The sequence below is a fragment of the Chelmon rostratus genome, chromosome 22 (assembly GCF_017976325.1).
Source record: "Chelmon rostratus isolate fCheRos1 chromosome 22, fCheRos1.pri, whole genome shotgun sequence".
Classification (NCBI taxonomy): Eukaryota; Metazoa; Chordata; class Actinopteri; order Chaetodontiformes; family Chaetodontidae; genus Chelmon; species Chelmon rostratus.
The window spans coordinates 18,717,398-18,741,789 of record NC_055679.1 but is presented as its reverse complement, the minus strand read 5'-3'; the positions used below and the strand labels follow the sequence as shown (position 1 = coordinate 18,741,789).

Sequence of the window (24,392 nt, the reverse complement as noted above, 5' to 3'; positions counted from 1 at the left end):
TACAAGTGTCCACATCACCGTCCATTCTGTTCCCTCCTGTCTGAGACCAGCTGCAGCAGAGGATCCTCAAACCAGCTGGGGGGTCAGCTGAGGACCTGAGGAAGGAGGGGATGAACCTTTTATTTGGATGCAAAAGGGACGGTGTGGATGTTTTTCTCGTCCTCGGTGAACAAACATAGAATCTGTCGTCTTAGATGGAAAATTTCTGGCCTCAACATCTTGTCTTCAGCGGGGGACATGTCACCACACAAGGAACGTCCCCTCACCTTAAAGGAGTCGTACTTCAACCCAAACCAGGATCTGTTTCTGTGCCTAAATCTACCAAACTGTAACCAGAGCAGCGTGACCTGAAACTGATTTATTCTTCAGCAGTGATTTGTGACAGCTTTTGATGACGGTGCCTGCAGGAGCTTCAGATCAGAAAATGCTTCAGTGGGTCGTTCTGGGGTCCGTGGAGCAGCTACACATCCTGACATTTAACTCTGAGGACTTGTTCGTATTTTTCCCACATTGTGTCACTAAAGCCTGAGCTGCAGAGGACTGGAGCCACCAGGCGACCCCGTGATGTAGAATCGCCCCCCATTCGCACAGGAGAAGCAAAGTCTTTATTTTACCTGAATTTACTGACATTATCTCCTGGATGTGATCAAGCCTCAGCACAACATTGTTTCAGAGCATCTGTTCTCGCGTACTTCACACTTCCTCAGCCCACTTCCTGCATGTGTTATAAGCGTAAAGACACATTGCAGCTCATTTACATCGAGTACCAGCACCTTTTGTTGCTCCTCACCCTCTCTGCCATCACACTGCAGATTTCACAGCTGTTAACTGCTGTTCAACATGTGATCAACAGCTGAACACGGATTATAAAAATGAAAGTGACCACAAATCAATGAGACGCTAACTTGCACAGGACTAATCAATTAGTTGGAGGCCTCAACCACTGGCAGCAGACCCTCCTCTGAACTATTTCTTCAAGTCTGACCAGGTGAAACACAGAGTGCACAAACACAGGCTGAAATACATCAAATATTTGATATAAATGAGCTTAAAATAAGCTCAAACCTACTGTATAAAATCTAATGTATATAAACTGATAATCAACAAAATCACTATCAACACCAAATATGAAAGACTCATTGTTCAAACCCACAGAACTTTATTTAAAATTGCAGCAGACATCCTGAAGTTTCCACAGATAACAAATATTTAGGTTACATTTTGCAGACGTTTGTCTAAAATGATGCAAAAACGCTGAGAATATTTCCAGATGATGGGAAGGTACAGCCATAAAACACTTTCTTCTCCTTCCTCTAACTTGTTATATCTATTAGACTCCCAGCAGTCAGCAGAGTTTTACTGTGTCTGTAAAATCGCCTGTACAGTGGTGCCAATAATGTGTCCGAGGAGAGTCCTCAGCGTCCTCGGTGCTGCTCTGATCCTGAACAGCATCTCTCATGCAGGGCGTAGCACATCTGTCCACATCTGTGACTCGTCGTTCATGTAAAAGCAGGACTTTACTGTTGGAGCTGGTTGATGTTCGGCTCATTTTGATCTATTTTTCGTACTTGTACAAGCACCTGAATTAATGAAATGAACAGACACACACAGTTTGTGCCTCTCATGCCCGAGCGATACGGCCACGTCTCGGTGGTTCCTCTGAAAGACGAACACTCGTCCCTGAAGGTCGTTCAGCAGGACTCAGTGCCACTCTGAGTCCTTCCACACTCCTCCGACCATCCGGATACTCTGCCCGCTGCACGGTGACGAGAGATTTGAAACCTGGTTTAATTCAAACAAAGATAATAGCTGGTTATGATGTGATCACTTTGACCTCTGGAACTTCCTGTGACGTGGTTAAACAGGCAGTGGTGGAAGACGTACTCAGATCTTTTACTCAAGTAAAAGTGCAAAAATACTCAGTGACAAGTAAAAGTCCTGCATTCAAAATCTAAAATTACAGAACACGAATATTAGAATCAAAATATACTTAAAGCATCCATTTATAATTAGTGATGCATTTATGTGTGAACATCCGTGATGTAGCAGCTGGTAAAGATGGAGCTAATTACAACTACTCTATATACCGCCAGGCAGCCTAATCCATCATAATACATCATAATTTATGTTTATATATTGTATTTTGTAGTGCTATTGATCATCTGCAGGTCTGTCAAGCTTCGGATTTCCGCGCCTGATCAGTGTGCAGAGTCATAGTACTGAATACAAAGAGTGTGAGGCATTCATTAAACAATGTCCTGCCTGAGGTGTCCAAGGTCCAAGGTTAGCTCTGAGGGGTTAAAGGTTAAAATAAAGGCTTGTTGCAGCAGCTACACATAACTACTCTCTTTATTTAGGATGCTAAGGCGAAAATGATGATTTCACTTCCTGCAGCCAATCACAATTCTCAGTGGAGCCAAATACTGTTGACTGCTGCTACAGCGAAGCTAGTTTCATATCTGCTACATCTGGTAAATCCTGCACACACACGCGCGCACACACACGCACACACACACACGCACAGTTATGATACTACAATAATTGCTACATACAGGCTCAGACTGACACACAGTGATGTGGGATTAATGGGCGCCTCGAGCTGCAGATAGAAACCTTAATCATCCATCAGTTCTGACCGCCGATATAATTATTACACACACACACATGCACACACACACACACACACACACACACACACACACTCTGTCTTCTTCTAGTGTTTTCTCTTCTTCTCTGGAGGAAACAACCAATTTGCTCTGAACATTTCAATTTAACTCACTTCTCTCTCCCTCCTCAGCTGATTGGCTGTGAAATACTGCAGCGCACCACAAACCACCAAAAAGTACTGCGAAGCAAGTGGCTGTTCTCCTGTTCTCCTGTTCTACTGTTCTCCTGTTCTCCTGTTCTACTGTTCTACTGTTCTCTTGTTCTCCTGTTCTACTGTTCTCTTGTTCTCCTGTTCTACTGTTCTACTGTTCTCCTGTTCTATCTGATCTCATCAGATTACTGTGACTCAGTCGTTCATGTCAAAGCAGGATTTTACTGTTGGAGCTGGTTGAGCTTCATTTGAACTAATGATTCTTTTCATTCTGGATCAATCTGCTGATTATTTCCTCCATTAATCGATCGATCGTTCGGTTTGGAAACATTGTGAAAATAGTGAGAAATGTGGTGACGATGAGGCCAAAGTGACGCCTTCACAGTGTTTGTTTAGTCCAAAGCTCCACATTATTACAAACACATTCAGATCATTCAGATCATTCAGAGGAAAAGCAGCAGATCAAACATCAAATGATTTTATAGCAAAAATCACTCAACCCATCATCAGAATTAATTTTCTGTCAATCATCTAATTGATTAATAGACTAACTTGTTTTGTTTCCTTTATAACAAAAATGTTCTATAAACTCTTATGTTTTGTATTAAACATACATGTAGAAATATAAAGTAGCAGAAAAAGAAAAAGTACAAGTACCTGAAGCGTGTACTTGAGTTAAGTACTGGAGTAAATGTTCCGTCGTTAAAAAGGTTATTTAACACCTTTTAGCCATTTATTCAGAGCTGCTGCACTTTCTGCTAAACCGTGATTACCAGGTGAGAGAACAGTGCGCTGCCACGTTCCTGCATGTTCCTATTGTTTGTTCTAAGTGTTTGTGTGCAGCTAAGAGAAGAAATGACATTTACTGATGTAATTATGAGCTTTTTCTCACCGAGTTTGCTTTCTGATGACGTCTCTGAGCAGAGTTAAAGAGTCCACTGTCGTTCCAAGATTTATTTCAGTTCTGCTCTTGTTTATAAGGTCTGATCAGTTCTCGCTGGAACTGGTCTGCATGTAGCATGACTGCCCTCTGGTGGTGCCCTGGCAGACTGGGAGCTTTCCACTGAGGACATTTCACAGGTGTGACTAAGAAAATGACGAACACCTGAGCTTTTCCTGCCATGGCAAGTCAAAGTGTGTGCTGTCAGAAAAGCCAGTTGAGCGGTATCACTGTGGTGGGTCGGACTGTGAGAAGCTCTGCTCAGACTCTTTTAAAAGTCAGTATTGTTGGTAAAATATATATATATATATATATATATATGTTCTTTGTGTTTTAAATATTAGACTGACCTCCAGTTTTGACGTCTGTGACCATGACCGTGACTCTGCTGTGGGTGAGTGGTTTGTTGATATGATTCTGGTGCGTTTAGCTCGGTTGTTTCATGACTCACGTGGCTTCAGAAGAAATCCTGATGGTTTTGCTTCCCAACCAGCAGTTGGATCAGTTATTTCTCCGGTGCTTTGTTACAGTCAAAGCTGCGGGAGACCAAACTTATTCTGGCTGCAGCCAAACATGCTTCATCCGTCACATAACACAAGACAAGAGGCCTGACTGCTACATCAGCTTGGCTGCTTATTCACATGCTGCCTCATATCTGCTGTATGTTTAGATGCAGCTCATCGTTAAAGCAGGTTTATGCTACAGATGATTGGGCACATGAAAATGAAGTCCTGCCTGTGGCCCCAAGAAAGAGTTTCAGGGGGAACCAGCAATATATTAACTGGATCAAATATCAGCAGCAGTGGAGCTAAAAATGAAAGGTTTGTCCTGAGGGTGGTGCTAGAGGAAAGGTGGAGTCATTAAAATCAGGGTTCATCCTCTGGGGACCGTGCTGGAGTATGAACCTTCATGAATCTTCCTTCGTTCGAGGCGTGATGGTGTTCAGCTGCACGGCACGTTGAAGGGTTCACAAAAACACATCAGTCCTGGCATCTCTCTCCAAAGCAAACTTCATTTTTGCAGTTTGTGGCGGAGATCATTAAAACTGACGACTGAGAGCACCAAAAAAAGATGTAAAAAAAGAAGTTCACCCAGATGTCGCTCAGGCTGGACTGTTCAGTGCAAAGCAAACAGCACAGTGAGCAGCAGACGGAGACGCGAGCAGAGACGACAGACTGAAGCTGCTGGCGGCTGCAAAAACGCCACTCGCCATCAGAGCCGAGAGAATCTGCTTAAACAGACTTCAGCTTCATGCAGCATTAATGTGAAGAGCTGCAGCGGAAAGCCTGCTGACGATGCAGAGGGCCGTCGACGCGTCTGACAGGCTGCATGGCAGCTGCATGTGAGGGGGAATGACTCGCGTTAGCTCGCTGCACGGTTCACGTCTGCAGAGGTGCAGCTTTGTAGACACTTAAAATGAAGAGTCGCAGCCGTGCTAGCATCTCTGTGAGGCTGTGAGCTAGCATGTGCTAATATAAACATGCTAACACGCTCACAATTACAATGCTAATATGATGATGTTAAGCAGGCATAATGCTAATATTTGCTGATTGGCAAAATTGTGCGTGTGAGTGAATTTTGCACAGTAGGAGATTTAATGCACAGTAATCGTCAATAATTCCAGCTTCTCCCGTGAAGGCACATTTTATATTATCACCGCTGAGTTTTTCTGTATTATCACATTCATTTCAACACCTGCCTCCTCTTATTGAGGACTCACAGGTGTTATAAACCATGTATCAAATGCTGCTTAATGCTACAAAGGGTTAAATGAAGGTGCTAGAATAGAATAGAAACACACCTGAACGGTTTCGCTGAGGTGTTGATCACTGATCACACACTCCGGCTCCGTCTGTGAATGAATGAATGAATGAATGAGTTATCGAATCCGCTCTTCAAAGCTGTGAAACATTTTGAACTGACGTCCGTCACTGCTCAGACTGAGCAGGAGTGACTGTGAGCAGTTTGATCTTCTTTTTTTAGGCTTCGCAGGTGAAACGTCTGAGAGGTGAGTTTGGCAGCAACCTGTTTTTCAGCCTGACTGTTCAGAGGAGTCAGAAGCTCAGACTGACAGCAGAGCTGCTCTCGGATCAGTTAAACTTCTTTCATCACCACCAGCACAGCACAGTCTGTAGCACACACAGGTCAGCACAGTTACTGTGTTTTATTGGTATATTAGGAGGAAAAAAACACTCACCAATGTCCATTTGAAAGGCATCAAAAACATACATTATTATTAAACTTTTGTTTAGTTTGTACAGAGAAGAAGTGCATTATGTTGCGTTACAGGTTTGAGAAGTGTAGATGCTTTATTGTTTTCACTGTAGAAGCATTCAGGACTGTAAGAGACGACAGCTGCTGATCTCTGTGCACGACAGGTTTTAACAGCTACGTCTCAGAATAATGACGCCTGTCAATAACATGAAAAACACATCACGTTAAATGCTCTATGTGGTGAATACACTGGTGATTATAACCAGAGGTGGAAAAAGTACTTAGGTAAAGCATCAAAATGTACTATTAATTATGTATAATGTCATATTTCAGAATAATGGATATTGTTGGATTAGAGTTATTGATGCATTAATGTTCATCACTTCATGACTTTCAGTAGTTTATCTGCTCAGTAGTTTTTCAGTTTCTCCTCTGGGATCAATAAAGGTTTATCTTAATCTATAATATAATTTATGTTTTCAAATTGAATCTGCAAAGTAGATGATAAGTGAAGTTATTAAATAATTGTGGTGGAGTAAAAGGAGCAACATTTGCCTCTGAACTGTTAGAAGTAGAAAGTGGCAGAAAATGTACCTATCTTTAAGTACCCTAAAGAGTAAATGTACTTAGCTACTTTCCACCACTGATTATACCACTGTCCAATAGGTTTCTGGAAAAATCACACAGTCGCTGTAAAGTGTGACTCTGTTTTTTCTGGCTTCAGTTTGATGCAGAGTGGTGTCATGAACTGGACTCAGTGTCACTGATCCAGTCACGTTACCGTGTGGACACAATTTCTGCAAAACCTGTTCCCAGTGCCTGTGTCCAAAGTGTGAAGAGCGCGTTGATAGAAAATATAAGCTTGGGGTCAATGCTTTAATTTCTGAGATGTCTGTTCAGTTCAGACAGTCAGCTGGAAGGAAAGTCATTAACGTTGCCATTGGTTTCTGACGATGTTCCTGCTGGAGCTAAACCGACAGCCCTGAAATCCTGCCTGGTGCTAGCATCAGCCCCAGCATGTCTGATCATCTAGACACCTCTCCTCTGCTCTGCTTTCCCCGCCCCATCTTCTCTCTCCCAATAGGAAGAGGAAATGTAGATAAGGTGGGGGTGTGGCCAGCTAGAGTCTCTCTTTGGGACCACGTGGCCTGTTCAGGTGAGTTTGTGTTGTAAGGTACAGAGTTGGCTTGTTTTTCTGTTCTAGGTAGTGCGGCACTTGGCAGTTACATGTGGCATCTAGGCCTGTGGTAGCATTGTAGCAGCTAACAATAGCTAAAGCGGTGGTAGTATGATAGTATCTTAGCAGTTAGCATTGGCATCTAGCAGTTAACATTAACAGTATAGGTGAATCTAGCTGTATTGTCTTCTTCTGTTCTTCTTAGCGGTTAGCATTAGCATTAGCTAAATGGTAGCATCGGTACTGGCAACTACCTGGAGCATCTTCTAAACAGGCCTGGGTCAGTTGAACGTGGCAGTCCTTTTTGGATTGTGTAGGAGCAGTGTGAACTGGCACTAGGGGGGGTGACTCTGGGACGCCGGAGTTCACCGCCTAGCCTCCTGGAGGTGTAGTGGGACTAAGTAGGCAAAACACTGTTGAAGGGAGGTTTCCACCTGATGACCCCCAGAGACGTGTTAGGAATCACTGCTCTTTGGCATGTATAGAGGCAGATTAGAGCTCCAAGGTTCTTCACTGAGAATGAATCCTCTTTTTGAGCACAAGTATCTTGTGTTTAAATTAACTGTGCATCTAACCTTCATCAAACCGTGTCCAGCCTGAGAACTGATCAGCTGTTTGCTGCTGTAGAGAACAAGCATGGCCGACCTCTGGAGCTCTACTGCAACGATGAACAGAAGTCCAAATGTCGGTCCTGCGCTGACTCCAATCACAGATTTCACTACATTGTTCCTCTGAAGGAGGAATATGAAGTAAAGAAGACCGACCTGAGGAAAACAGAGGCCAGAATTCAGCAGGAGATGCTGGAGAGACGACTGAAAACTCAGATCAAACGCTCTCTGAAGTTCAGCAGGGAGGCTGCAGACAGAGCGGTGGCAGTTGGCGTTCAGATCTTCAACGCTTTGGAAAGAGCCCAGGCGGAGCTCATTGGGATGATTGAAGAGACGCAGAAAACAACAGAAAAACAGGCTAAAAGTTTCATCCAGCTGGATCAGGAAATCTCTGAGCTGGTGAGGAGACGGGCTGAGGTGGAGCAGCTCTCACGCTCAAAAGACCACCTCCACTTCCTCCAGAGCGTCCCGACCCTGAACCCCGCTCCACTCACCAGAGACCGGATAGACGTCAGCGTTCGTCCAGTGTTATGTGGAGGACTGACGAGGACAGCTGTGGTCAGAGCTGTGGATCAGCTGACAGATACAGAGTCCACTGTGGTGATGGATGGAACAAACTCCCAGACAACTCAAAACGGTTTGAGCCTTGGGAAAGCAGGGTTTCTCTTGTCCAGGTGATGTTCAAGGAAAGACCGGATGGAGTTTTGGCCAAAGAGTCAGTCAACAGGAAGGGGGGAATGAAACCCTCCTGTCCCTCTCTCTGTGGATTATCATCCTGAGAGTGTTTGTGGATCATGAGGAGGGTCTGGTCTCCTTTTATGACGTAGATGCTGCAGCTCTTCTTTACTTTGACCTTCTGTGCTCCTTCACGATGAAGCTACACCCCCTCTGATCATCTCCCCTGTCAATCAAAAAAAAAACCTGTGTTTCCTACCTGGAGCTGCAAGGCGCTCATTGTTCGGCGGTTGTAGTAGTGTCATTGGGTTTTGGTAGATAGTCTCTGCTATATTTATCATAGATGTTGCTAGGGTGTTGTCAGGGGTCACTAGGGTGTCAGTAATTGATTGCTACATGTTGATAGGTGGTTGCTCTGAGTGTTTTGAGTGAACAGATATACAAAACAGAATTTATGCTTTTATGCAGACTTTTCAAACAAACTTTACCTGAACCTCCTCTCATCCAGTTTTTAAAGAAATCACATATGGCCAACTGCAGCTCTGTTATTCCAGTGACCCCCCCATGGCATTTTCTGCTGGGAAGAGTTTGTTGTGTTGGAGTACAAAAACTGTAGTTTTTAATGTCATGAATATTTGGCTGTTTTTTTCAAGCAAATAAGAAAGAAGTCAACTCTCTCAAGACTTCAGAACAAGACTTCCCTTGAGAAAGAGAGACTTCCTCTGCAGGTTTCTTTCCATAGTGATGTGAAACTCTGATAACAATCTGAGCCTGACGGTAGCACGAATGAAAAATACTGGAGTTTCCCTTTAAGGTGGAATCTATTCTGACACATCTATTTCTCATTTTTATTCGGTCTAACCAGTTTCTCGGGTTTCTAAAAGTCTCGAGGGTGAAGGGTGGCCAGCGGGGATGCAAACAGAGAACTTGCTGGTGAACCGCTGAACTGTGACAATATATAATCCCGTCCTGGGAAGATGCTGGATGGTGCCGGTCAGCCACAGAATAGTGCTGAGGAGGCGCTGGGCTGCAGAGGGAAGACAATTGATGGCTCACGGGAAGAAGCAGAATGCATTAGGCAGGAGGCCTAAATCACTGGGAGGCACTGAGCAGCGCACCGATACAAGATGTGGACCCAAAGGACACGACATGATGAGCGGGTGAGGTTTAAAGGCCTTAAAATGTTCCTGGTCTGTTGGCTGATGTTCACAGAACTATAGTCATCCAGCTGTGGCTGCTGTCATACAGAAGAGTTGAGCTGTCAGCTGTTTATGCTACAAGTGATGCTGCAGTTTTGACCTTCAGTGCTCAGCTGCTAAGCTACGATTGGACAGTCACTGTTTGGGGGAGGGGTTAGCAGATGCTTCAGTGGTTGTGAGCTGATGATGGGTTACAGTTTCTAGCTTTTTTCAAACTTTTCCAATGAGATTCTCAACCGCTTCAGTTCAAGAAACATATCAGTGCGACAGCAGCTGCACTCTGCATCCTTCCAACACGACGGCTGAACGTCTGTGCAGGCTGGACGGTTTATGGTAATGTGTCAGAGGCCAGGTGCATGATGGGAGCGGAGATGAGTGTGTCGGGGCTGGTTTGTTAAGATATGAGGCAGATTATGGAAATATGATGGTCTGGATTTCAGATTTCCTCCGAAGCTCCAAGACTTAGAGAGTCTTATCTCAAACAGATTAACATTCTGTGGAGGTCTGGCTGTCTCCCTGTCTCTCTGTCTGTCTCTCTGTCTGTCTATATGAATGTATATGTCTCTGGTTGTCTCTCTGGCAGTCTGGTTGGCTGCATCTCTCTCTGGTTGTCTGTCTCTCTCTCTGGTTGTCTGTCTGTCTCTCTCTCTGTGTCTGTCTCTCTGGGTGTCTCTCTCTGTGTGTCTATTTCTCTGTGTCTATTTCTCTGTCTGTCTACCTCTGACTGGCTGTCTCTCTCTCTGGTTTTCTGTCTCTCTCTGCCTGTTTCTCTGGCTGTCTACCTCTGGCTGGCTGTACCTCTCTCTGGTCGTCTGTCTGTCTCTCTGGCTGTCTCTCTCTCTGGTCTTCTGTTTGTCTGTCTCTGATTGTCTGTCTGTCTCTCTCTCTCTGGCTGTCTGTCTCTCTCTCTCTCTCTTTGCCTGTTTCTCTGTCTGTCTCTCTCTCTGGCTCTCTGGCTCTCTCTCTGGTTGTCTCTCTGGCTGTCTGTCTCTCTCTCTGACTGTCTCTCTCTCTCTCTGGTTGTCTGTCTGTCTCTCTGGTCGTCTGTCTCACTCTCTCTCGGTTGTCTGTCTGTCTGTCTCTCTGGTCATCTGTCTGTCTCTCTGGTGGTCTGTCTGTCTCTCTCTCTGGTTGTCTCTGGTCGTCTGTCTCTCTCTCTCTGGTTGTCTCTCTCTCTGTCTGTCTCTGGTTGTCTGTCTGTCTCTCTCTCTGTCTCTCTCTCTGGCTGTCTCTCTCTCTGGTCGTCTGTCTGTCTCTGGCTGTCTGTCTCTCTCTCTCTGGTTGTCTGTCTGTCTCTCTCTGGTTGTCTGTCTGTCTCTCTGTCTGTCTCTCTCTCTGGTCGTCTGTCTGTCTCTCTCTCTGGCTGTCTGTCTCTCTCTGGTTGTCTCTCTGGTCGTCTGTCTCTCTCTCTGGCTGTCTGTCTCTCTGGCTGTCTGTCTCTCTCTCTGGTTGTCTCTCTCTCTCTCTGGTTGTCTGTCTGTCTGTCTCTCTGGCTGTCTGTCTCTCTCTGGTTGTCTGTCTGTCTGTCTCTCTGGTTGTCTCTCTCTCTCTTCCTGTTTCTCTGTCTTTCTACTAATCTTTAAGTTTGTTTTTCACTTTTGTTGCAGATGTTGAGAAACTGAATCCAAACTGATTCAATAAATGTTTTGAAAGAATTCAGATTCAATAAATTCGAACCTGAATTGAGATTTAATAAAATGTGATTGAACCAACTGGACGCACTTCCTGTTTAGCAAGAAACAAATCAAACAAGCCTCCAACCGCAAACCCAAAGCTACAGTCTAACCAGCTCTGAGCCAACATACCTTCAAGAGGCTTTTTAACTGTTCTTGGATCTGTTTAAGCCTATAAATACTTTCACATGTACTCCGCCACATCCCTAGGTGAAAACTAAGTATATGCAAAATTGCTACTTAAGAAACAAACAATTTAAAAATCCAGCTCAGCCAAGAGAAGAGAGGACACGACAAACACATGATGATCTTCTAGAATATGATGCATCGCTGTAGATTAAACCAGCCAACAGTATGTAAAGTAGTTCAAATGAGCTCAACCTGAAACATCTACAGCAGTAAAATGCAGCATCCACATTAAAGCAGCAGGAATATTAATCCACAAACATCAGAGATGATAGAAAAACACTGACAGGAACAATTTACTGCCACACCAACACTTTTACTTTGTGTACTTTAATAATACTTACATGCTTTTACTTGACTGGGGTTTTTATGAACTTTTACTTGCAGTGGATCGTTCTCGCGGTTTGGTGTCAGCGTAGAAACAGAAACTCTGTTTGTTTGTCATCGTTTCATTATTTGTGTATGTTTGTTTACTCCGTTCCTGCTTCGCTTCCTCGTATTGAAACAGGAATACACACCTCTACCTGTTTCACAAGGTTTGGCAGGCAGATAAAAAGCGTTTGAACTGTGCAGCTGCTTCGTCGCAGCCAACACAGACACGCATCGGTGATAAAATAACAGGCTGTTATTTTGGTGTGGCTTTGCAGAGAGCAATCTGAAGAATGAAGCCTCACCACCCCTGTTGATGAAATTACCACATCAGTGAACGTCCGTCGTCAAGGTGCTGTGCGGCGCTGCTGTGGCGTTCTCCGTGTTTACCGCTGTTACAGCTGCACCCACATCTGCAGTGTGTTTTGAGCTGTTGTGTAACTGACCTGTTTGTGGTGGAGAGTGAGAGCTCTTTTTTTCTTTGTGAGGATCTGTGTGGAGACTGACGGGTGCCAGGTCCAGTGCTGATTGGCCGACCTCCAGGACATGTGGCCGCCAGGCTGACGGACGCAGGGGCCAGCACTATTTAATTTACTGGTTCTTTTAAGTAATCCGGTTTTCCCAACTCTTCTTTCAGGGCTTGACTGTACTACATTCATGGTCCCCAGAGGATGAATCCTACTGACTTTGGTGACCCCCTGACGGTTCCTGTCACGTCTCTCTTAGGCGAGGCTTTGAGTGAAAAGGATTGGACGGATTCCCTTGACATTTTGCACAAACATTCATGGTGCAGAGAAGATGAATAATTGTACAACCTCCTCAAGGCTGTTACAAGACCTGCAATCCCATAAAACCTCTTCAGTGCCCTCCACAACCTTTCCTGAAACCTCCTCAAGGACCACTGGACCCTGTGACAGGTACTCCTCTCCATATATTCCACTTGTATCTGTGTCTGTCTGATCAATGATCTCAAGTTTGAAGAGACTCTGGTAAATTAAAGCTTTTTTCTTTAGTCTTTGGTTTCAGAGAAAGTGGGTGAATCAGCATCACCGCGTTTCACTAAATGAAGTTTCAATTACACAAAGACAGAGGAGTGTATCAGCGATGTTGTACCTGTCGCTCATCCCTCCAGCTTCATTATCTCCCTGTTTCTGAACCTCGCCTCTCATCCCCCTCATTGTGTCTGTTTAAATGAGCTGTCAATCAGCCGGGCACCCCCCCGAGCCACAATTACTCCCACATTATTACCTCAGCGTGCAAGACGGAGGATTAAAAACACTTTGGGTTCTGTCGGTTCACTTTACTGCGAGCATAAGCTGAAAAAGCAGAAAACTACACCTGACACCGAGCGGAGGAAATGCCAGAATATTAATTACAACTTTGATTCAAGTGAAAGAACCACAAAAAGACACTTAGCCTGAACAGCTCAGCTCGTTCTTCTTGTGTCCGAACATGTTTTCAATAACGCAGGGCGGGAACGGTTCCTGCAGTTCGTATACAGAATGTTAATGTTCCGCAGTTTCATACTAACAGACGATGGTACAAGATTTGCACCAACAGACATCAAACTGTGACCGTGAACAAGCTACAACCCGTTCAAAATATTTTTCTGAGGATTTATGAGTTGAAGTTTTTGTTTTCTGAGCGTTTCTAGAACCTTCTACCACTGAAGGTTAATCCTCCACAATCTACAGCCTCTTAAAGGACGCCTAGCTGGAACTAGGTCCTGCTAAAAGAAATCTGGAACTGCCTCAAGCACCCATGACCTCGCAACCTCCTCAAGGACTGTTAGAATCTGTTCAAGGATGTTTACAATCTTTTCAAGGGAATATAAACCTTTCCAAGGTTCCTTAAGGGCTTGTCAAGGACCTGTGTAATCTCAAGGAACCCTACCATCTTTTCAGGGACTCGTCTCCTTAATAGCTATTGCATCCTCCACAAATACCTGACAATCTTCAGTGATCCCACAATCTCCTCCGGGACCCCTACAACCATTTCAAAGACCCTTAGAGCCTCATCAAGGATCGCTACATCCTCTGCTAGGACCCCTTCAGTCTCTTTATTGACCCCTACAATGTCAATAAAGACCACTATTACCCCTTCAGTGATCACTACAGCCTCCTAAAGGACTACAAAACTATTCTACAACCCGTTCAGCTGGTCCTACAGACGTCTCAAAGACACGTACAACCCCTTCAATGACCCCAGTGACCGCTGCAGTTTCCTCAAGGACCTGTACACCCTCTTTAATGACCCATGCAACCCCTTCAGGATGCCTACAAGCTCCTAAAAGACTCCTACAACCTCTTCATGAGTACATACAGTATTTATGTGGTTAGTTTGTCTCCTGTGCTCCTCTAACACTTGAATATCAGCTCTAGGTATGAAAAACTGTGCATGTTATGTGTATTTAATCATGGACCTGTCATGACAGACATCCCCCTGTGATAAACGGTAGCAGTAATATTTGGAAACCTTCCACAGATGAGGAAATAAACGGCACAGTAGCACTGCAGCCAGCAGAGGGAGCCAAATCACCATAAAACCTTGATGAATGACACTGCTGTCAGAGTGAGACCTCTTTACTCAACCACAGACTCTTTAGTCCAGGTTTAAGTCTTATGAAAGCAGGAATAAAGAGCCCCTGTCTGTCAAAGATTGGATCATTGTGGTGCTACCAGCAGAAGATCTAGACCTGCGAAGTGGAACATCTAAAGGCATAAAACCCTAAATGTTTATGTTCAGGTGCTGGGGGGTTAAGATCATGTGGAACCTGACTCTGTTTAAGATTAGTGATAGTAGATGTATACAAATACGAAAAAGTATCACCTTCAGCACCTTTTGGACTCTGCAGAGTGAGTGTGCACATCATGCAGGCCTTCACTGAAGTGCCCTCAAAATTATACTTAAAGTCGCTTCCATCTTGTTTTAAACTTCCGCTCCAAGATATAATCTGATACAATAAGATATAATCTGTTCGCAAAACAATGTTCCACAATCACATTAACTTCAAATGCAAATACATGAAATTAACATTAACACATGACACTTTATCCTGTGAATGAGGTCAAACTGAATGAATCATCAGTGTGTTCCAATCATTAACCTGTTGATCACACTCTCTCTCTCTCTCTCTCTCTCTCTCTCTCTCTCTCTCTCTCTCTCTCTCTCTAAGCTCCGCCCCTGCCGGGGGAGACCGGGAGACCCGCTGGCGAATAAGTAACATTCACGGACTTCACAGAAAGACGCGACAGACGGATCCAGACTGCCCCGAAACTGTCTCACCTCCGAGGGAGCAGCAGGCTCGTCGCTCCTCAGCGGGGACACAGGGACCGAGCGGCGGCGGACAGGTGAGACCTCAGGCGGCCCGGGATCGATCCACAGGCTGCCGCAGGAAGGTGCCCGTAGGCTCCTCTTATGTTCCTCTGCTGTCATGTGCTGATAGACAGCGCTGTAATGACCGCTGTGTTCCTACAGCGTGTCTTTAATGAGCACCTGTGATCTTATGGTTCTATCAGAGTTCTGTAATGTTCCTGCTCAGTGCAGGCGTGAAGCGAGCCTCCTGCAGCAGGACTGCCTTCCTGTACTGTTTCTGTGCAGTCAACGTTCCTGTGATGTGTCGGGTTCAGTTACCACCAGCCTACATTTGTTATTATATTGTTCATTGCTTTATATTAACTGCTGTTTAAAGCGCTTTTCTCTTATCACTGTAAAGAGACTGAACAGAGACGAACTGTACACAGAGTTCAAGTTAAAGTCCAAGGACAACAAGATGCCGTCAGCAGCTCTGCAAAAAGTTCAAACCCTCATTCCAGAAAGGTTTGGATGCCAAACAGAGTGTGACAACTTATTCATCCTTTTTGATATAAACTCACCTGAAAACAGCACAAAGTCAATATATTTACTCTCTGACCTCATCAGCTTCAGTGATTTTTGTAAATATCTGATGATTCTGAATCTGATGCAGCAACACGTTTCAAACAAGTTGTGACAGGAGCAACTAAAGACTGGGAAAGATGTGGGACGCTCCAAAAACACCTGTTTGGATCATTCCACAGGTAAACAGGTTGATTGGTAACAGGTGATAGTGTCATGATTGAAAGGCTCAGTGGTTCACAGTGAGGATGGAGCGAGGGATTGGATAAAAAGATTAATACCTGGACTCAGGAACTCTTCAGGAAACTGTCGTCTGTGAACTCAGTTTGATTGTTAATGATTGATTCTTTTTTACTCATCATGGTTGCTGTAAGTGGACCTTGAGTTAACAGCTTCTTGTCCAAACTGCCTGTGTCCAAGGTCAAGAATGAACTTTGATGTTGAAGGTTAAACTAAAGTTTAACTAAATTCAGCTCAACTAAACCTACAAGACATTAAGTAGCCAAAAGAAAACTAAGATAAGCGAGTTTATGGAAACAAGGTGATGACAGATTGAAGCTGCAGTGACAGTAACCTGTTTGTTAACTCATCTAATTGCTTGAGATTGACAGCACTCGTGAAGGGATGGACACACACCAAAAGCTGCTGCAGTCAACACTAATTATATATTGGTACATGGGTTTAAATTCCTTCCTGGAAAAGTTGACAGAAGCAGGCAGCAGCTCAGCCAACCAGGAGGCTGCGTTCTCAGACAGAGCAGCCTCAGTTCATCGGCTTCTGTCTGCTCGCAGGTTCAGTGTCAAAGTCATCCTCCACTTCCTGAATGTCTCAAAGCCCAAGGTGACGTTTTCAGATGTCTTGTTCTGTCCACCCAACAACCCGAATACCACGAGGTCCAGTTTGTTACCACACAAGAGAGAGAAAAGCAGTAAATCCTCACAATTATGAGCTCAGCCAGGAAGCATTTTTACATTTCACAAACAGGTGTGTGTTCACTTATGAAATGTTTAACCTGATTTGCAGCATATTTCTCATGGAATGTTTTGTCGTCTGTATGTTGAGAGCTGATTATAAGAGATTCTGGATTCAGCCAGAGAAGGTTTGTTATTAAGTAGAAATCAAAGCAGCGAACCAGTGAGCTCGACTGGTAGGTACAGGTGTGTGTTGTCAGCATAAAAACAGATGATCTGATCACAAACTGACTCGTCTTTAGTTATTCCTGGGCTTTCGACATGCAGTCATGGAGCAGTAGATGCAGGTTCTGTTTGTTTTGGTTCTTTGCAGGCTCGTGTCTCAGCTGTCTCACAGGCTGAAACTGCGACCTGAAACATATAGTTACGCTTCAGGTCTGTTTTTGAGACAATGAGCACGTAAACTCGAGGTTGATGCCAAACTTAAAGGCACTGAATAAATATATTTATGTGCATTTTGCAGGGTGCTGCTGTCTGGAGACGGCAACGGTGCACATTTCCCATCATGCCGTGCTAGACCTCTCCCCACATTAACCTGAAGAACATCCGGAGTCGCACCTGCCGTTCTCGCTGTTTGAAAGTTGTCGTCTCTGTTTCCTCCTCTTGCAGGTCACGCTGCAGTGATGTCATCACTCCTCCTCCTCCTCTTCCTCCCCTTCCTCATCCTCAGCCCCGCCTCCACGTTGGAGTTTCGTTACCACAACAACCGTGAGATGGAGCAGTACCTCCTCCAGATCAACGCCTCCAACCCGGAGATCACGCACCTGTACAGCATTGGCCAGTCTGTCACAGGTAACGACACACCTGTCTGTCTGTCTGTCTGTCTGTGGATTTCAAAATAGTTTGTCACGATATGAAACTGCAGAAACACATTCATTCATTCAATCATTCATTCATTCATCCTTTGTGTAAATCAATAAATTTGAATTTTACATTAGGTTGACAGGTAAAGTATTGGTTGTCAGTCACTATGGCAACGGGCATATGGCAATGAGACTGACTGAGCCGTGGTTGCCTGTTGGTGTTTGTGTGATCATATGACGGGACTGTAAACGGTGGTTAATTTAATCTGGGACGGCTTGATCTGGCTAATCACTTACACACACGCGCGTGCACACACACACACAGTGCTAATCTGCGCTAATCTGGGACGCCAGCTGGCCTGCGTCCAACCAGTGTGTGTGTGTGTGTGTGTGTGTGTGTGTGTGTGTGTGTGTGTGTGTGTGTGTGACTTAATGAAGCTTGTACAGTTTCATTCACTAACAGCGCTGGCCTTCAGTGGAGTTACAGTAGTCGTGTTTACATGGAAACTTTAACTCAGCAGCAGAGTTCAGTGTAAATAGAAACTCCTGCAGTAAAAACCAGAAGATGCTTTTAAATCATCCGATTCGAGGCTGAAAAAGCCAAAGACGTTGGCAGAGTTTGCAGACTCTCCCGTCCAGGACCACATGCACTCTCAGCTGTTTGCTGAAGTCATTCATGGCGCCTGGAATGTGTCGGGTACAAGACTGAGGACTGATTTACTAAGATGCAAAATTAGCATTGCTACATTTAGCTTCCCAATGCATGTGGTTGAGTTTCAACACAAGAAGTCAAGTGCACACTTTGCTCGGTGCTTCAGTGGTTTAGCGCTGTGAGAAGGTTGTTGAAACATGACTGACAGTTAAAAATTGAACATCACGTTGTTCCCTTTTCACTGATGGGTCACTCAGATGGACTTTTCTGGGTAAATATTAGCTCCAGTTTGAGGTCCGTTACAGAGCTAAGCTTCCATAAATTGGCTATAATTCTCTATTTTGGTGTTACTTTCTATTATTTCATGTGAAAATATGACTTTTACACTTTTTGTGTTCAAAACCAGCGAAGATATATGACGTCTCTGGCTATATGGATAGGAAAGAAGAGCTCTATCTTGGGAAAAAGGTTAAGAATCACTTTTATTGTAGCTAGTGACACCAATTAGTGGCTAATTAGTAATTGTTAGGATGCTAAGATGCTTAACTGTGCTGAACTTGGTTTATGTTATACATGCTAAACATCAGTGTGTTAGCATTGTTACTGTGGGGGCGTTAGCATGTTTAAGTTAGCATTTAGGTCACCACTGTGCGCAAATATGTGGCCTCCTAGCATGATCTTTGTGATTATTTTTTACTATGCAGAGCCACGGCTCACCTCATTGGAGAAAACCTGAAGTCCTGAGGGAAATATTTGGCTCTTTGCTACTAAACGCTCCACTATAGAGAGCCGAGGTCATGACGTCACTTCCTGTCTAGCCTCTGTTCCTTTAGCGTCTTTAGCTCAATGCAGTTGCAGTAGTACAAATAGTACAAATTGATACCTTAAACAATGATCACATGTGAGCTGCACCAGAAAAGCCTTCAGCACCACTCTTTGCTCTTCTTTCAATAATACTGATCTGATGCTAGCAGCAGCGAGGCTAGCCTCTTCAGAAGCCGCCATTGTTGTTTTCAAACAAACAGTCATGCTGCGCCGTCGCACCATACCCTCGGGAGCTTAAAAGAACCGATCGTTCTCTGTGGGTTCGTCATAACACGCCACACCTTTCACTTTACACGCAGTTGTCTTACCTATTGTTCCTATAAAACATTGATTGGTCGACGTTTAAGGTCTGTTTCCTCGTCAGTGTTCAGTCTTAGAGAAGTGGACTGAGTCTTTGCAGACCAGCTCAAAGCATCAGGAGTCACTTTAGAGCTAAACTTTATTCAGCTCTGGTTAATTCAGTGTTGTGCAGAGTCACTGTATTAGTTTATATTCACTGTAAAACATCTCGGCACAACATTCTGCTCACCGGATTCTCAGTGCAGCTTGTATAAATGTGAAACTCTGTTTACGCTCTTTCTCTCTCAGGTCAGCAGTTGTGGGTTTTGGCTCTGGGTCTCAGTCCTCGCCGTCACACCGTCGGCATCCCGGAGTTCAAATATGTGGCTAACATGCATGGAAACGAGGTGAACACACATCACACACACACACACACACACACACACACACACACAACAGGACCCCTCCCTGATGACAGGAAGTGGGGCTAAAAGGAGACTAAAGAGATCAACAAAAGCCATTCAGAGTCAAACACACTCCACACACACACTGTTGTATTCAGACGACTGACAGCTTGTGTGTGTGAGTGTGTGAGTGTGTGTGTGTGCGTGTGTGTGTGCGTGTGTGTGTGTGTTAATCTCAGTTGAAAATGGGCGGTACGCTGACTCATTAAAATATTACACATCATGACAGAAGCAGCAGCAGTAACTGACAGCAAAGAATGTGTTCGTCCGTCTCATTCTTCCTCATGCTCACAGCGATTAGCACTACATGAATGTCGTTTTGCAGGAGACACGCTTGCTCGTTGTTTCAGTGTTCACATTCATCTTCATCAGGGCTTCTTCTCAAAGTCTGGACAGAACGGCGAGTCAATCCAGGCCCAGCCCACACCTGCCGTTATGACTCAGCTACAATACGTTATGAACGGTTTCTATTTAAAAATCAGTTGTCTATTAATCAATAAATTGTTAGTGCAGCTGAATTTACTGTAAATCATTCACAGCGACCCTGTCTCCAGATGAATGTGGCTGATTTCCCTGTCGTTGACATTGTCGTCATGGCGACAGCTGCAGAGAGTTCTCACATTAACGTTGAACCAGTGGCACCAACACTGTGGTTTATGGCCAAATACCTGCAAAAGGTGATTCCATCAGCCTCAACTGTGCTTTGTGTTAAGTGCTAATTAGCAGATGTTAGCATGCTAACACGTTAAACTAGCATCACGGAGCCGTTAGCATGGCTGCAGACTCTATAAGCGTTCAGTCAGTTAGTTCACTTGGTTTGATTAATATGTGAGTTTGTGCAGTTGGTGTTTGGTCTCAAAGCTCTGAACTCGTCGCTTCCTGTAACGCTTCAGACGGCGGATGATAACAAGCTGAACGGCATTAGAAGCTGCTTTATTACCGTCATGTGTAAGCCGCCGTGTGACTGATCCCCCGCCGAACACTTCACACTGCGACGGCAAATATTCTGACTTTGACAAAACCTCTTTCTACCAATGGCAGCTCTGCACTGCTGCACTCAGCACATTCAGCAAGACTGACTGTGGGAAAACCAGCGACTGAAACTGCCAGTGAGGAGCCTGATCAAATGAGAACAGCGAATTTATGATGTGCTTTGATGTAATACACTTTTACACTTCAAAGAAATAAGACGGATAAAAATGCTGTAAGAATAAGAATGTGAGAACGTAATCTCATTTTTATAAAACTGAGTAAAAGAAGCCTCTTACCAGCATCTGGTTGCCGTGGCAGCAGTCACGCTGCATGTGTGTGAAAGTCAATGGAAATGTCCCTAAATAGACGAGTCACGCCTGGACACACAGTCACACACACACAGTCAGCAAACATAGTCAGTGGAGTGTGTCGGTTCAGAGGAAACCTCCAGAAAAAGGCCTTTTCAGTTTTCAGAGTCCACTCACGCACACATACACACACACACACACTATAACAGCAGGACTTAGCCTCTGCAGAAAAGCTGAAAAGGTGTCGTGTAGAGATCATTGTCTGTCGTGTGTGTTTATGTGAATGGTTCCCAGAAAATATCTTCCTGTGTGAAATGAGTTTATTTCCTGTGAGGCTGAAACACACTTCGTGCCCTCGTTTACACTGTGAAGGTGGAGAAACTGTCATTTTCCAGGGGTGAAGCAGTGACCTCGATCAGACAGCCGACTTCTATACTTTTGATCTTTTATCTTATTCCTGATTCGGCCCCCTGGAGGCAGAAGAGTTTTGGACAGAACCGACATGCTGATGATTCAGGCCTCCTTAGAGCCTCAAATAACCAGTAGTGGAGCTACAAATGCTAAGTTTGAGGGTGGTGCTCGGGGAGAAGTTACTGAGTCATTAAAGTCAGAAGGGTTCATCCTCTGGGAGCAGGAACACACTCAGTAAATCATATGAAACCTGGCCAGTAGCTTCACCTTTAAGTCTTATTTTTTGGCCACTTTGGGCAGCAGAACAAAAACCAAAACTAGTGAGCTGAAAGACACTAAAACGCTGATGCTCCCGACTCCACTTGGGTTCGTCCGCTGTGAGACTTCACATACTCGAGTCGAGACATCTGAGGACTCAACTTCGTGGCACATAAAAATGTAAAACATCTTCCCAGCATCTAGTTTTGCCTTTTGGAGCTCGGCCAAACTGTCATGAACATGTCAAAGACCTGAGCCTTGACCTGGACCAGGTTCAAAACAAGTCTGCCAACAGTCAATGCATCGGTATGTCATTAGCTGCACTTAAACTAATGAGTTTATGACTGAGGCTAACTAAGGTAGCGCTGCCTTCGCTATAAGTGGTTAGTTCCTTGACATAAGTTATAAATGCATGTTTCATTGGTGTGATGCAGATTCATGTTTAAGGTGTAAAATGATGGACAACAATCCAAACTTACCATTTAATTTTGTATAGACATTCATAGTTTCCAGAGGATAAACTTTGGAAGACTTTGGTATAGCAGCAGATTGACGGCTATCATGTCACATCTGGGCGTAATGTTTGAGTGTCCACATACTTCTACTTCTGCACTCAGCCTTGCAGCATGTTCTGTTTTTCTAAGCTGCTTGTGCAGGAACTTGCGTATGCGTGGTTTCTGTAGGCATGCTTCCATTACACATGTGGCCCCTGGTAGGAAACTGTGTTTGTTCAACAAAACTTTAACCAAATAAAGCAAACAACGTCCACCGCGCAGCAGAAACTCAAACCGTCGGAAAGAAAGCGGTCAGATGAGCGAGGCTGCGATGTGCAGATGAGCTGGATGAGCTGGATGAGCTAGGAATGTAGCACCTCGCCTTCTTGGAAAATGATCAGCGCTGCTTCTGTGCGTGAGAGTTTGTTTGCTGTCAGAGTTCAGTAACGTCCAATCAAACAGACGTCTCTCATCTGTGTTTGAACAACACTAATTTACATTTAAACAGAGACACCACTCGCTCCTCTCACTCACTAACCAAGCAGCTCCTCCATCACGCCGACATCCACCTGGAGCCCTGGTCTTATCTGCTGCAGCTGTCAAACTCCTCCCCATGTAACCTGGAAAAAAAAAGAACGGTTCCCAGCTGCGACTCGGTTCCCATCGTTCATGTTAACGAGCCGTTCAAAAGAACCGGTTCGTTCATGAACGTCACAACACTATTCTCAACAATTCCACCGGGCGCCACCGGGTGCGGCTCCATGTGAGAAGCGTCTTTCCACTCTTACGTGCAGAATACACACCGATTATATTTTTGACGGATGATGCGTCAATGTGCACAGAGCAGATCAAGCCAGACAGGAAGTCAGACACCATTTTCAAAATAAAACACCCTGTGCAGGCCCCTGATCATACTTCAGCAATAAATGTTTTAATAAATTAAGATCAGACAGAAAAGGAAACTGTTCAGCTGCAAAGCAGACTGACCCGTCGTAGAAGCATGAATATCAAGGAGAAATGACCGAATCAGCGAGTTCACACGATCAGGCAGACAAAACACTTAAACTGAAACCGCTAATGCTAATCACATGGCTCTGTGGTTGGTAAAGGCTGAAAAATGTCAACAACTTGGCTTCTGGAGCTGCAGTAATTAGCTGATTAATCAGTTAGTCAGCGGCAAGCAGCTATTAATAGTTTCAGTAATTTTTTTTAAGCAAAAATGCCAAACATTCATTGGTTCCAGCTTCGAAAATTTGTGGATCTGCTGCTTTTCTGTATCCGTCATGACAGCGAATGAAGAGTCTTTGTGCTTTGGAGAATCGTGAAAATAATCAGGAGACTAACTGATAATGAAAATATTCACGAGCTGCAGCCCCGGAGCTCAGCGTAGCGACTAACACAGCAGATGCGGCGATGAAGTTTAAAGTCTTGACTCGCACGAGGAGTCGATGAAGCCAACCGAGTTCACCGAATGACATAACGGCACGCAGCCTCTCGGCCAGCATCCGACATCGATTGTGTGGGCGCTGTGAAGAAGAGCCGCGTGTGTTTGCGTGTGTGTAGGCGAGAGGCGACGAGGGCTGAGTTTCCTGTGCTGAGAGACGCTCGCGCCGCTCTCTGGATCTGTTACTGTTCCTGAGGACGTTTTAACTGGCCCCCGGATCAAAGTGAGGCCCACCTTTACTCACTGCAACATTAGCTCACGTCTGTTAATGCACAACCACATAAACAACACCGGGCCGGTTTGGTCTTGTTATCTAAACTGGCTTGAAGTTAGAGGAAAAACTGCCCCATCCACCCATTAATCAGTGTGTTCCTGACGGGAATGTGTAATCAGTGACACTCCAACAGTCGAGGCGTGTGCCCGCTTTAAGCCCTGGGTTTTGCCTCTCAGGCCAAAGAGCTGAGCTCCAGCTGCTCACTGGAGTTTATATCAAACAAACAGGAGGAAACAGAGCTTTTGTTGGGGACTATTTTCAGCGGCAGATTAATCCACATTTGGTGCTTTAGGCAGTGTTTGTGACAGCAGGACGGTGTGTGTGTGTGTGTGGGACTGAGTCAGAATAAACTACAGTGTGTGTGTTCATGGTCATGAAGGAACATGTCAGCCAGAGCAACAGTGAGGCTCACTGATGTGTTTTAATAGTTTTTGGACAACAATGGTTGTCGATGGATCCGCCTGTGAAACACACACACGGTACTTGTTAGCGAAGGCAGGAG

At 44.7% G+C, this 24,392-nt stretch overlaps 2 protein-coding genes across 5 annotated transcripts in view; both read left to right on the top strand.

Moving 5' to 3' along the window:
* The window catches only part of cpm (carboxypeptidase M), a 36,390-nt gene that overhangs the window by 1,951 nt on the left and 10,047 nt on the right, over window positions 1-24,392 (top strand). For 2 of the 4 annotated variants that reach the window (XR_006007923.1, XM_041964023.1), the window contains exons 1-4: window positions 12,066-12,776; window positions 15,035-15,209; window positions 17,316-17,498; window positions 19,575-19,672. Coding sequence is in view for 3 of the 4 variants with exons in the window: in XM_041964023.1 (XP_041819957.1) it covers window positions 17,330-17,498; window positions 19,575-19,672 (267 nt within the window). In the remaining variant the exon portion in view is untranslated. Of the gene's footprint in view, window positions 1-12,065; window positions 12,777-14,110; window positions 14,194-15,034; window positions 15,210-17,315; window positions 17,499-19,574; window positions 19,673-24,392 lie in introns of those variants that run through there. The other 2 variants (XM_041964024.1, XM_041964025.1) reach the window with 2 other exon arrangements.
* On the top strand, window positions 4,132-8,649 carry LOC121626097 (E3 ubiquitin-protein ligase TRIM17-like). Its single transcript, XM_041964458.1, has 5 exons — window positions 4,132-4,152; window positions 5,742-5,902; window positions 6,731-6,915; window positions 7,777-8,431; window positions 8,538-8,649. Exons 1-5 carry the CDS (start codon window positions 4,132-4,134, stop codon window positions 8,647-8,649), a joined length of 1,134 nt encoding a protein of 377 aa, XP_041820392.1.

Coding starts and splice junctions, on each gene's coding strand:
- LOC121626097 (XM_041964458.1), top strand. CDS start 4,132: ATGACCGTGACTCTGCTGTGG. Junction 4,153..5,741: donor TGACCGTGACTCTGCTGTGG/GTGAGTGGTTTG, acceptor TTCTTTTTTTAG/GCTTCGCAGGTGAAACGTCT. Junction 6,916..7,776: donor AGTCATTAACGTTGCCATTG/GTTTCTGACGAT, acceptor TTGCTGCTGTAG/AGAACAAGCATGGCCGACCT.